At 39.1% G+C, this 13,382-nt stretch overlaps 1 protein-coding gene across 1 annotated transcript in view; it reads left to right on the top strand.

Moving 5' to 3' along the window:
• The window catches only part of LOC129765973 (microtubule-actin cross-linking factor 1, isoforms 1/2/3/4-like), a 229,666-nt gene that overhangs the window by 194,448 nt on the left and 21,836 nt on the right, over window positions 1-13,382 (top strand). Inside the window, exons 23-30 of the mRNA XM_055766432.1 lie at window positions 5-1,268; window positions 1,333-1,519; window positions 2,405-2,482; window positions 5,278-5,567; window positions 5,626-5,855; window positions 5,925-6,042; window positions 6,963-7,028; window positions 12,790-12,947. Of these exons, the coding sequence (XP_055622407.1) occupies window positions 5-1,268; window positions 1,333-1,519; window positions 2,405-2,482; window positions 5,278-5,567; window positions 5,626-5,855; window positions 5,925-6,042; window positions 6,963-7,028; window positions 12,790-12,947 (2,391 nt within the window). The remainder of the gene's footprint in view (window positions 1-4; window positions 1,269-1,332; window positions 1,520-2,404; window positions 2,483-5,277; window positions 5,568-5,625; window positions 5,856-5,924; window positions 6,043-6,962; window positions 7,029-12,789; window positions 12,948-13,382) is intronic.

The raw sequence follows: 13,382 nt of genomic DNA, 5'->3' as shown, positions 1-13,382 counted from the left end.
CCAGCTGCAAATGGAAGAACACAAGGTGCTGCAGAAGGACGTGTCGATTCATCGCGAATCGATGCTACTGCTGGACAAGAAGGGAACTCATCTCAAGTACTTCAGCCAGAAGCAGGACGTGATTCTGATAAAGAATCTGCTTGTATCCGTGCAGCACCGTTGGGAGCGTGTTGTTGCGAAGGCTGCGGAACGAACTCGTGCCCTTGACCATGGATACAAAGAGGCTCGTGAGTTCCACGATACGTGGCTGCAGTTGAGCACGTGGTTGAAGGAAACCGAAACCACGTTGGACACACTGGCAGAAGAGACCAGCAATGACGCGGCTAAGATCAAGAAACATCTGGAGAAATTGCGGGAGATTCAGCGCAGCTTGCAGTCTAAGGAGAGCTTCTACGACAGCACGATGCGAAACGGTAAGAGTCTGATGGATCGTGCCCCCAAGACCGACGAACCGGTGCTGTCGAAAATGATGAACGAGCTGAAGGATTCGTGGAAACGCGTCTGCCATAAGAGTGTTGAGCGCCAACGTAAATTCGAAGAAGCTTTACTGCTGTCCGGACAATTTGCCGACGCGCTGCAAGCGTTGCTCGATTGGTTGCGCAAGGCAAAGGCACGCCTCGCTGATGACGGCCCTGTTCATGGTGATCTAGATACGGTAACAACGCTGGTCGAACACCACAAACAGTTGGAGTCCGATCTGGACAAGCGTTCCGCCCAGATGCAGAGTGTCATGAAGACCGGCAAAGATCTCGAGAAGAGCGACGAAACCAGAGAAACATCCAAGAACTTGAAGGAACTGCAGAAACTCTGGGAAGACGTTCAAAGCCTAAGTGGTCGGCGCAAAACGCGGCTCGAAGTTGCGCTGAAGGAAGCGGAGCGGCTGCACAAATCCGTCCACATGCTGCTCGAATGGTTGTCTGAGGCCGAGCAGAAGCTACGATTTGCCGCTGCCGCTCCCGATGATGAACATCAGGCCAACGATCTGCTGGAAGAGCACGCTCGCTTCATGAAGGATCTGCGTGAGAAAGAGTTCGAAAAGGAAGAAACACTCGGACTTGCTCATGCGATTTTGGGTAAGGCTCATCCGGACGCCGTTCCGATCATCAAGAATTGGATCTCGATCATCCAATCGCGATGGGATGAAATTTCCCAATGGGCCCTCAGTCGTCAAAGTAAGCTGGAAACCCATCTGAAGTCACTGAAGGATTTGGATGATTCGATCGAGGAATTGTTGGCTTGGTTGGTCGGATTGGAAGCAACGCTGTTGAGTGAGTATTTCGTTATTTTTTCTCAAATTAATTCGTTTATTTTGTGGTGTATTTTTCCAAACAGATCTCGAACAGGAACCACTTCCGGAAGAGCTTCCACCCCTCGAAGTGCTGATCGCCGATCACAAGGAATTCATGGAGAACACTGCTCGCCGCCAAGGTGAGGTGGACCGGGCCTGTAAACCCCGTCAGCCTCCGCCGGGCTTGAAAGAAGCGCGGAAACCATCTCGCGGTGTGCTCAAAACACCAGTGTAAGTATTGCAGGATTAACACTTTGCTTGCCCAAGTGCGCACGATTAGATTTGACTTTTTCTGTGTGGCATGATTAACAAACTGTTTTTTTTTGTTTTACGATCACGTGCTTTGCGTGGCTCTTTTTTTCTTTTTTTTTCGTTTTTTACCGTATCACTATAACCATGTTTGTTTATGTGTGTGTATGTGTACATGCGTGACCATCATCCTCAACGCGCAGTAAAGGATCACAACCCGATTTGCGCGAACATTCGCCCGACTACGGCACTCTAGGAAGAAAGCAAAGGTTTGTTCTAATTCATTTACGCATCTTTACAACATTCCAGCGCGAACGATCGTGTTAAACTAATAGTTTTTCAAATATCCTCCTGTCACTAATCGAATGGTATATTTATCCATTTTTCTCACGTCTCTTGTTTGTGTGTTTTTTTTTTTCTTTGTGCTAATTTCTCTTTTTGTTTGTTTTTTCACTGTACTGTATTCTATTCATACCTCTAGTTTCAAAGGATCGCGCGATCAGGGGCTTAATTCACGTCGTACAAGGTGTGTATCGCATTGTCATGCTCAAAACTCCTCTACTCGTCGAATGTCATTCAATGCGTGAAAATCGCGAACCGATGCGCGAGCTTCGCGCACGGTTCGCTTTTTACACGGAAACATTGGCGGCATTACGACCAACCTGTTGACCGTATGGTAATCTCTATTGAATGCATGTTATTTTCTTCTTTCTTCTCGCTCTCTTATATTCCTCTATATCTATGTGTGTGTTGTGTACTGGTTTTGTGTAAAATTTGTGTACAAAAAAAAAACAAAAACAAATATCAAAAATACGAACAACCATACCTATCTGTATATGTGTTGCGTGTGTACATTACATTAAACAGTCGCGTGAGTCCTGGACGTGAGACCCAAACACCGGAAAGGGATCGCTTGCCGCACTATGGTCCACGATTTTCGCCAAGGTATAGTTAGTCAGTAGAGAAAAAAATCTCATTCGCGGGCAGTTCTGGTTCCGCGGAGGTTGGGAATGTAGACTGCCTGTCGCTCACCTATACATCATCCTCATTCTAACACTTCATGTACTACTCATTGTTAACCCCGGATTGTTATTTGCGTGTGTTTTTTTCTATTGTTCGGTTGTCTAATTAGCGGAATTCTAATTTAGTGGGTTCGATTCACTCTGTCGTGAGTTGAACCGTTCTATACATGTCAATCTATCATCCTAGTTACAGTTTATGAATACGAATAGCAGTTAGTATCTTTCAGTATTTTGTAGTGTTGTTGGAAGGTAATAATAAATTTACCATAGATGGTGGAGGAAATTTAGAGCAGGTGGAGAAATAAACATAAATTTGAAGAATAGGACAGAAAACAACTGACAGTAGACCTCAGCAATTTTTTCGGATTATAGTAGTGAAAATTTGTCTGATGAAGAATAGTGAAACCATATTCATGTATCCTCTCCGAAGCAAAAAATGCATTCGTTCAGATAATCGTAACAGCTTATCGAATTATTGATCTCTTAGTGAATTATAAATATGTGGGGTTTAGAGATTTGTTTCTTTAGCCTCGAACTGCATTTTTTGTTGGTGGAATTCTGTTCGAGCGATCCAAGCGGTTTTCACCAATGCTTTTCGCACCAAAACAAATTGTAGAGAAGTAGTTCATTTGAAATGCGGCCATATCTACCTTTCACTGTTCCATATTCGGCGGTCGCTCGAGAAAACATAACAACTGGTAGTAAGAGCAGCTTCAGGAATGGTACACTCATTCCAACACTTCCTTAGAGTCCCTACAAACAAACACAAATTTCTACATAACTCGAGAATTTATAGAGCAAATGGAACCAAATTTCGAATGTGAGTAACTGACATGTTTGATCTTTTAAATTTGTCAAATTTGAATGAAATTCGTATTATTCGTATCGTTAGATTATTTAGAAGATGTAGTTCTGACCATAACTTAACTTTCCTTTCTATAATAATATTTTCTATTTATATTTACCTCCATTTCCACCAAAACTTTATCCATAATATAAAATCATCGTCAGACACAATTTTCGTTCAAGATTTTTCCCAACTTGCAGAGAATGTGTTACTTTTTTACATAGAACACATATTTGATGCGGTGGAGCTATTTGTGATATATAATTTTTGTTTTAAAAAGCGGGTTCATTCCACCCGAAAATCCGTTATCATTTTTGGTCTCACAGAAATAGAACACGGAGTTCAGTGTCATCTATGTCGTATTGAGTGGCAACGTTGCCGTATTTTTGTTTGAACATACGCTGATGTTATGACAGTTCATTGCGTTTTGGCCTGCCAATAGCAAAGACATAAATATTAATTCAAAATGAGAAAAGATGTTCATAATGAATAAGGTACCTGTGGCGGGGTCTCGTTGTTTAATGTTTATGCAATATCCGTCTTGTCCCCTCAGAATGACTAAGGCATTTAGTTAGAATTAGTTGAGAAGGCGAACGTGGGGAACTTTAGTGCCATCAAAAATGAACATAGCGGAAGCCCTATGAACGGTGTGTGTCAACGATGAATTCCAGATTATTGTTTCTTCTCGGAACCACAATTTCTCGCGTCACTGTGCAGTCGCTTACCATGATTCAAGCAACGCTTGCGCATTGAATCTAAACACCTGCACTCCAGCTAGAGTTTTATCTGGATTGATGACAATAGCGTGATTGTCATTTCGCACTCCGAGCATGTGTGATTTGCAGAATTTCAATAATTCTATGTGTTCATTCTGGCTCTAGACGAATTAAGGTAACTTGCGTAAGTGTGGGAGAAAGTTCGATGGAGTGAACGTAGCGCCATCTGTTTTTCAACAACGTAAAAAAAATGAACGACGGTGAAATTATATGAATAATGGAACAATGCATATTTTATATAATTGTTTATTCAAAAATACTAATATCACGATTAAAAATGAGGGAAGGCGCTTAAAATTTTGGATACAAACAATACACATATGTTTGAAGCCAAATTTGAAAGAAAACAATTTCAGATTTTTTTTTCTGCATAAGACCACCCTAATCGGTATTAAATATATAATAATCAGTACCCTAGCGGTATCATATATAGTTTACAATTTATTCTCATGCTTAGCAATTTTTTTGTGAATAATTTCATCGAAATAGGTCGAGTCATTTCTAGGGACTCGACCACAAACACCGTAACACGAGATTTTTGTATTTATAGTTAAAAGAAATTGCGAAGGGTCAATTAGAAGATCAATGAATAAATAGTTCTGCGATTAGACCCATTAACGTTCTCTTAGTAAGCAAACGTGAATGTTTGAAAGTATTGATACCAAAAAGTCCATATTGGGCGGGACGAAGTTTGCCGGGTCAGCTAGTGTGATATGAATCGAATTTATGTCTCAATTCTTTACTTTTAGTCATTTTAATATGCTTGTAAGTATGTGAATAACATTTATGAAATTATTTCTGGACATACAAGAGTTAGGAATAGTAAGATTCCAGCTCAACTTATGATGAAAATACCCATGAAACCTAAATTTTACAACAACGTAACTCTTGATATTGGAACATTAGTTCGAGGTAGATGTGAATGGGTAGGTGTTTAGTAGTTAGACAAAATGTAGTTCTTTTTAAAAGAGTTCCAAGGTTTAGTTAGTGAACTTCCTCAAAATTTCCATTCATTTCATCATTCTCACTTCCCATTTCGATGTACGTACAATTGGGGTTCGAGTCATCGTATACTGACCCAATCACTTCTTGCAGCAATCAACCGGAAACCGAGCTTCGATCCCCCCGTGCCAAGCTTTTGTGGGACAAGTGGCGCTACGTGTGGATGCTGGCGTGGGAACGCCAGCGCCGTCTGCACGATCATCTGCTGTACCTACAGGATCTGGAGCGCGTCCGGCAGTTCAGCTGGGAGGAATGGCGCAAGCGTTTCCTCAAGTTCATGAACCACAAGAAGTCCCGGTTGACGGATTTGTTCCGCAAGATGGACAAGGACAACAATGGGCTGATACCGCGGGATGTGTTCATCGATGGAATCATTGGAACGAGTGAGATTCGAGCGTGTTTTAACATCAGAACGATACATAACATTTTTTTCTCGCTCAGAATTCGACACCTCGAAGCTGGAAATGAACGCTGTGGCCGATTTGTTCGATCGTAACGGCGAGGGACTGATCGACTGGCAGGAGTTCATTGCGGCTCTCCGGCCGGATTGGCAAGAACGTAAGCCGAAAACTGACGCCGACAAAATCCACGACGAAGTCAAGCGGTTGGTGATGCTGTGTACGTGTCGACAGAAGTTCCGTGTGTTCCAGGTCGGCGAAGGCAAATATAGGGTAAGTTTTTGAGGTTATATTCATCGGTTAGAGAACTATGAATGATGCTTTGCTGATTGTCAAATGCAGTTCGGAGATTCCCAGAAGTTGCGTCTTGTGCGTATCCTGAGAAGTACTGTGATGGTCCGCGTCGGTGGCGGATGGGTAGCACTTGACGAATTCTTGGTCAAAAACGATCCTTGCCGAGGTACGTACAATTATTGCGATTTCTCTCTTTTTCAGATAACAGTAAGATATTAATTCACAAACAAGTTCAAGCTATTTGTAAGAATGCAAAATCATATGCGATCAAACGACAGAAGAGATGCCAATGTACTCTAATAATTAATATCGAAACAAGGCAATGCCAGAACAGGAAGAGGATATGGTTATTTAACATTGGAAACACATCGCGCAAAAATCAAATTCTAATCCTTGGTTTCGAGCGTTAAACACGATTTCGGCGGAAACTCTGTTTATTAACAATACACCCCTAAAACAATCATCTTTCTTTCTTTGTTTTTAAGAGGCTTTAAACTTTGCAGTTCATTCGCCTCTAACAATCATCGTTCATCAGAAATGGTTCCCCAACAAATAACGCTGCTTATACAACCACGCCTTTAATACTATTAAAAAAATATAAGGAAACACACAAACACTCGCAAGCTTTAACCAATCGAAATGAAGGATGTAAGTGTGGCCAATGCCACCGCCCCACTGAATGTGTGATTAATCGCGTGATAACTTACAACAATTGCTTTTGGCAAACGATTTGAATACTAATCAAGATTCCTTTTTTTCTTTCTTTTCTTCTTTGATACCACCAACCTCCCGTTAAATGAAACCGATCGGAATATCTAAACTGTCAAAATTTGCTCTCAACACATCTGATGTTTGTTAAACGAAACAAAAATTAAATGGTCAACTGTTTTTTTTCTTCCTTTTTCGCACTTTCCGCCATTTCTTTTCGTGACATTATGTGTTCCGTTTCGTTTCGTAACCGATTTTTTGGGTTCATTTCTACGCTTCGTATCTATTGTTTTCTCCTCTATCTTGAATTCAATCACACCCCGCGCCTTTTGTGACAATCATATTGCATGCTCGGAACTGTTTTTTTTTGGGACACAGTTGCGCTAGTGCTACCTCTCCCCAACCCAAACGATCCGCGTCAACACGAGGCGTGTTGTCCACTGTGTAAGAAACCCGAGCTAAGCTTTAAACAAATGTTACTTTGGCAAAAGAAGAAATTTCAATTGAATCTCTATGATCTGAGAGGCAATTCGTTTAGTAATAATAGCAGTAGAACTAGAAGCGGATCGCCGCGTTACATTATCCTAAATGAGAAGAGCCAATAATAGCCCCAAAACCCACCCAAAACAGGCCCAGTGCCGCGTTGATCTTCTGTCCAATTTGAGCACCTCAAAATTGGTTTTTCTCCCTAGCTGTGAATTGCTGTGATTTGTTGCGTTCGTCGAGTCCCTCAATTTTGTTTTCTTGCGATAGGACGACACGTGTATTGAAATATGTCCCCTTAGAGAGCCGAGATATATATATCTAGAGAGCAAACCACTTTCCATGTTTCCTATAATAATGTTGTTGTTTCGATAGTATATTTACGCCTTTAATAAAGCGAAACCGTTTTTTTTGCCACTGCTGTTTGAAAACAAATTTGTGTGACCTTTTGTGTTCGTTTAAGTTAATTTTAAGTGCATTTACAAACTGCCCAAACCTTAACTCTTAATCCCGCATATGTTTTTTTTCAAATGTGTTCATTTTCTAACCCAACCCTCTTGGATTGTACGTGTGTGCGTTTGTGTAGTTTGTCTAATACTTTCGATTCTCTATAATCACTAACAAAACAATAAGCGCTGCCATGATGGAGAAGTGATGGTGAATTCTAATCAACCCAAGTACCCGTGATATGTAGACCTGCCCTTCAACGTTTAGTACTTGGAGTCCTCTTGTTTATTCAATTAGTGCAGAGTATTTTTTATACACGTTCCGAGAGTTGAAGTTCAATCGAATTGTAGTCTATTCCCTGATGATTACGATTATGCCTTACAATTGTTCAACGGTCCAAAAATACTAGCTTCACTGCGTGGCCTCAAAACTACTAAGCGAACTATATCTTTCGGTAGACTTCTTTCCTCTTGTGGAGAAGAATTAGACACTGTATGAAGTATATTAAGAATTAGAATATATTACTTCAAACGAACCAACTTCTCAGTTGTAATCGAATATATAATCTTAAATTAAACCGCGTTTAGATCTCTAATATATTGAAGTTTACAAAGTTCCTCAAGTTTGAGTTCGAATTCGAATTAGAATTTGAGCTCAAATTCCGGTTCTGGTTCGATTTGGAGATAGAACTGGAATTCGAGTTCAAATTTAAATTTTAAAATGAAATTCAAGTTCTGGTTCAATTTCGAATTAAAATTAAAATTCGAGTTCTAGTTCAATTTCGAGCTGGAAATCGAATTCGAGTTAAAAATTGAATTTGAGTTCAAATTTACATTCGAATTTCTGGCTCGATTTCGTGTTAGAATTCGCATTCGAAATTGAATCTGAATTCGATTTCTGGTTAGATTTCGGGCTGAAAATCGAATTTAAATTCGAGTTTTTATTCGATTTCGAGTTAAAAATTGAATTCGAGTTCAAATTTATATTCCAGCACAGACTCAATCTCGTGGTTGGATTCGAATATGAAATAAAAAAAAAATTGAAATTCGAGTTTGGTTCCCAGTATAGTTCAAATTCGAGTTCGAGTTCAAATTTAAATTCGAGTTCGAGTTCAATTTTAAATTCGAGTTCGAGTTCAAATTTACATATTTGAACAATTCGAATCCGAGTTCGAGTTCTCATTTATATTCGAGTTCGACTTCAAATTTACATATTCGAATAAGAACTCGAATTGCATCTCCAGTTTAAATTTGAATTCGAGTTCTGGTTAGCTTTCGTACTGAAAATCGAATTTAAATTCGAGTTTTGATTCGATTTCAAGTTAAAAATCGAGTTCAGTATCGAATTCGAGTTCGATCTCAAATTTATATTTGAGGTCGAGTTCAAATTCACATATTTGAAGAATTCAAACTCGATTTCCAGTTCAAATTTAGTTCGAGTTCTGGTTAGTGCTAAAAATCGAATTCGAATTCAAGTGTTGATACGATTTCGAGTTAAAAATCGAAATCGGGTTTAAGTTCGAATTTGCATTCGAGTTCTGGCTCGATTTCGTGTTAGAAATCGAGTTCGATTTTTAGTTCCAATTTAATATCGAGTTCTGGTTCGATTTCGAGTTTAAATTTTAATCCGACCGGGTAGATGTAGTTCAACTTCGAGCTGAGAATTCAATTTATTTTCAAGTTTTGTTTAGAGTACAAATTTAAATTAGAACTTGAATTCGAGTTCGAGTTCGAATTTGGAATCCAATTCGATTTCGATTTCGGGTTAGAATTCGATTTCGTGTTAGAATTCGAATTCGAGTTCTATTTATTTTCAAGTTTTTGTTCGATTTTGAGTTAGAATTCGAATTAAGTTCAAATTTCAATTGAAGTTCTGGTTCGATTCCGAGTTCAAATTTGAATTCAAGCTCTGGTTCGATTTCGATTTCGAAATTATATTCGAATTCGAGTTCAAATTAAAATTCGTGTTCTGGTTAGATTTCAAATTCGAGTCCAAATTTTAATTTGATTTGAATTGGAATTCGAGTGATCTTGTTTAATTTCTAGTTAGAATTCAGATTTGAGTTCTGATTTAAATTCAAGTTCTGGTTCGATTTCGTGCTCAATTTTAGATTCGAACTCAAATTGGAATTCGTGTTCTGGTTCGATTTTGACTCTAAATTCAAATTTAAATTTGAGTTAGAATTAGAATTCGAGGTCTAATTTAAACTCAAACTCTGACTCGATTTTTTTAAATTCTCGAAATTTAAATTTTCGAGTTTGAGTTCGATTTTGAGTTCAAATTTAGATTCGAGATAGAATTCAATTCAAATTGAATCTGTAATTTATGTTCTTGTTCAAATTCCAATTCGAGTTCAAATTTAAATTCAATTTCTAGTTCGATTACTAGTTAGAATTCGAAATCAAGTCCAGATTTAAATTCATGTTCGGGTTCGATTTTGAGTTAATATTCGATGTCCAAGAACTGAGTCATAATTCGAGGATCGTTGCTCTTTCTGCTTCTCACTCTTACAAGTTCAAATTTAAACTAGGAACTTAAAGTTATACTGTAGCATGAAGTCTGATTGATTGATAAAAATAGAAAATAGTTAAAAAATAGTGCCTTTAAACTTTAAAGTTCATTAGCTACTAGCCTTGAAAAAGACCAATCGACCAATATGGAGGATTTTGGAATATAGGCTTAGGATTAGGAATTAGGAATTAGGCTACGCAGACCCTCTGAAGTTTGATTTTGAGTGAATTTGGGTTATCAAGCTGGTTTGAATTTCTAGTTCATATTCTAGCTCGAGTCCTATTTGAAGAACCAATTCGAAAGCTGTTTAGTTGGAGTTGAAGTTAGAGTTCAAACTCGTCTTGGAGTTCAGGTTCGAGCTCGAACTCGAGACCGATTTCGAATTCGAATTTCATCTCAAGTTTGAGTCCAATTTCGAATTCGAGTTGTTGACATTGCTAATTCATGTTCGAGTTCGACCTTGATTTCACTTTCAAGTTCGTGTTCGAAGTCGAATTCGAATATTGTTTGAGTTCGACTTCGAGTTTGTACTGGTCGAGCTCATGTCCGTGACAATGAGAGGGCCGAGTTTATAGCTGTAATAAACCATATGATAGCGAAGTTCACGTTATTTTTTCTTCGAGCGAAGACTCGTGTGCAGGTTCGGATTCGAGTTCCGAGAGTTGAATCCGAACTCGAATAATAAATAGCATGAAACTAATTGTTGCGTGGCCTATCATAGTTGTCATAGCGGCTTTTTCTGTTCATCCTTCTCACAAACGGGAACTTGCTTCCAAACTGGAGTCCGAAGTTAGACTGGAACTCGAATTCAAACACGAATTAGAATTTCAGAAACATTATAAACGTTGTTTTCAAGAGTGCGTAGCTTTCCTCACCTCTATCTTCAATAGAAACACAATGGTGTCGAGTTAGAAACCAAGTTCAAATTCGAGTTCGATTTCAACTTCAAGCTTGAATTCAAGTTCGATCTGAATTTCGAGTTGGAGTTATATTTCAAGTTATATCTCCAACTCCAACAACAAATCCGAATGAGTCCTCTAATTTCAACTCCAATTGGAGTTCTAGTTCAAGTTCGAGTACCAGTTTGAGTTCGAATTCGATTTCGAGCTCGAATTCGGAATCGAGTGAAAGTCCATACGAGCTCAAGCTCGAATTTGATGTCAATTATATGAAATAGTGAAATAGATCTCATTTGCTTAGAGTTGATTTCTCGTGAAATATTTTAAGGAACAAGAAAAGCAGCTAACTTTTAATAAATAGTGATCGTTTTACTCTTCCTTTTAGAACCTTCACAAATTACAAGTATTTATACATTTTGAGTTGCTCGGTTTCGTTTAAAAAAATGGAAATAATGCGTGTGTGAATCATATGAGTGTGAATCCTGCGTATCCGATAGAATAGATTTCAATCTATTTTTTGGTTACATTTTGTTTCCACTGATTTTGTTTCTTTTCAAATTTGAAGATTTGATATCCTAGTGTGTTCCTTGGTTGTATAGAGTACTCATTTCAATCCTGGGCTCAATGTGTGTCTTTGAGATTGAGCACCAACTATGATGACATTGTTATTATCCGCCTAAAGCTGGTCACCGACGATTCACCTTGAAGCAATTCTAATGGTATAACTTTGAGATCAACAGAATATATAATTGAGAATGTACATATGTATAATAATTCACACGGTTAATAATGGGTATCTATCACTGGTAATGATTCTTGACAGCGCCGCTCACACGAGAAAAAAAAACACTAACTAAGGACGTTAAGTGCTTCACATATAACATGGCTTGGTTGGAGCTCACTAAACACTCGAATAGCTGCTTCGTAGTTGGCATCACTTTTGTTTTGTATTGTGAGAAATGTATTTTATTTAAGTTTACTTTCTTTATTTTATTATCTGCTCCTGTTCAAACTTGTTTCAATCATCATGCTTTTGTCCCTCCATCATATATTGTTTTGTTTTTCCCAACGACAAATTGGAAGAAGATTCTATCTGGGAACTGTACATGATCATAAATTAGACAAAATTGAAATTTCCAGTAGATGAAACCACGAGAAGCCGTTTAGAACTGCTGTTGTATTCATTCGATTGCCAAGAACGCTAATTATACATACCCACCACTGATTTGCTATAGTATTTTTTTGCACCGAATGTAGTTTGTAGTTTATTTCGTTGATCATTTGCTAGGTTTAAGTATTTTGATTTGCTAATAATTTGTTTCGGAGCTGCTACTTCTCCGGAACTATATTTCCTTTTTATTTCTTATGTTATTGCTAGTTGATAAGATTTTTCTACTGCTATTTATTTGAACCTTGAGTTGTTTTATTTATTGTGTTATGTATTTTCTTTTTTTCACTTCTAAATCCTGCGCCTCCGAACTTCCTTGTATATCCTCCTTACCACAAATGGACAATCTGACCGAACTTGCGACATGTTTTTTTTCTATTCGGAATTCAATTCTGGTGACGGGTTGCATTCTATTCAACGCACACGACATCATTGACAACGGACACTGACCATACTCGATATTCAATATCTGCCCCAAATTCCTGATCCTGGTCCCACAACCCAACTTTGTTTTGTGTTTTTCTCGTTCTGTAAACAACAAAACCAAATCGATCTTAACATCCCCCCGCTTCTACAAATTGATCGTCGCTAATCGTGATTGTGGTGATGATGATGATGATGATGATGGTGTTGCTGCCACCGATGACACGCGCGCATGGTAACCAATTTAATCGCAAAACCCCAACCCCCGACATAGCCAAGGGACGCACCAACATCGAGTTGCGCGAGCAGTTCATACTGGCCGATGGCGTCTCGCAATCGATGGCTGCATTCAAACCGCGCATGTCCGGTTCGGCTGGCTCGGGATCGAATGCTACCAGCTCGCCCATCCCGTCCCAGGGCCCGATTGTGAAGGTAAATATGATTCGTTTTCCCTCAGAGACACGCAAACACACACTCTTCTCCCCTATTCTCAGACAGAAGCTTTCCCAACTGTGTTCGTGCGTGTGTGCGTCTGATCTGTGAGTGTGTGTGCATGTACGCGCGTTTGTGTGAGTTTGGAGTGTACGTGCGAACTAATCCGTAAGACCGCCTTCCTTTCTTCCCCACCCTACGAATACTCAAACCGAAATTACTCTTAGCGGGACACTCACTTAACTCGCAGTTAAATGGGTGTCCCACACTATCTTTCCCTTCACCCAATTTTTGGGACCGCTCGCACCGGAACGTTCCCGTTAGCGGGAACATCACCCTCACTGCGTTTACACGATCTGTGGTGGATAGTCGCTCTAGAAATAAACGACGTTAGTGTAAATAATATCCAAGTAGTAGAAGACTGTCTGTAATTCT

This window comes from Toxorhynchites rutilus, chromosome 2, assembly GCF_029784135.1.
Source record: "Toxorhynchites rutilus septentrionalis strain SRP chromosome 2, ASM2978413v1, whole genome shotgun sequence".
Lineage (NCBI taxonomy): Eukaryota > Metazoa > Arthropoda > Insecta > Diptera > Culicidae > Toxorhynchites > Toxorhynchites rutilus.
The sequence above is the reverse complement of the archived record's forward strand: the minus strand, read 5'-3'. Positions and strand labels throughout refer to the sequence as shown.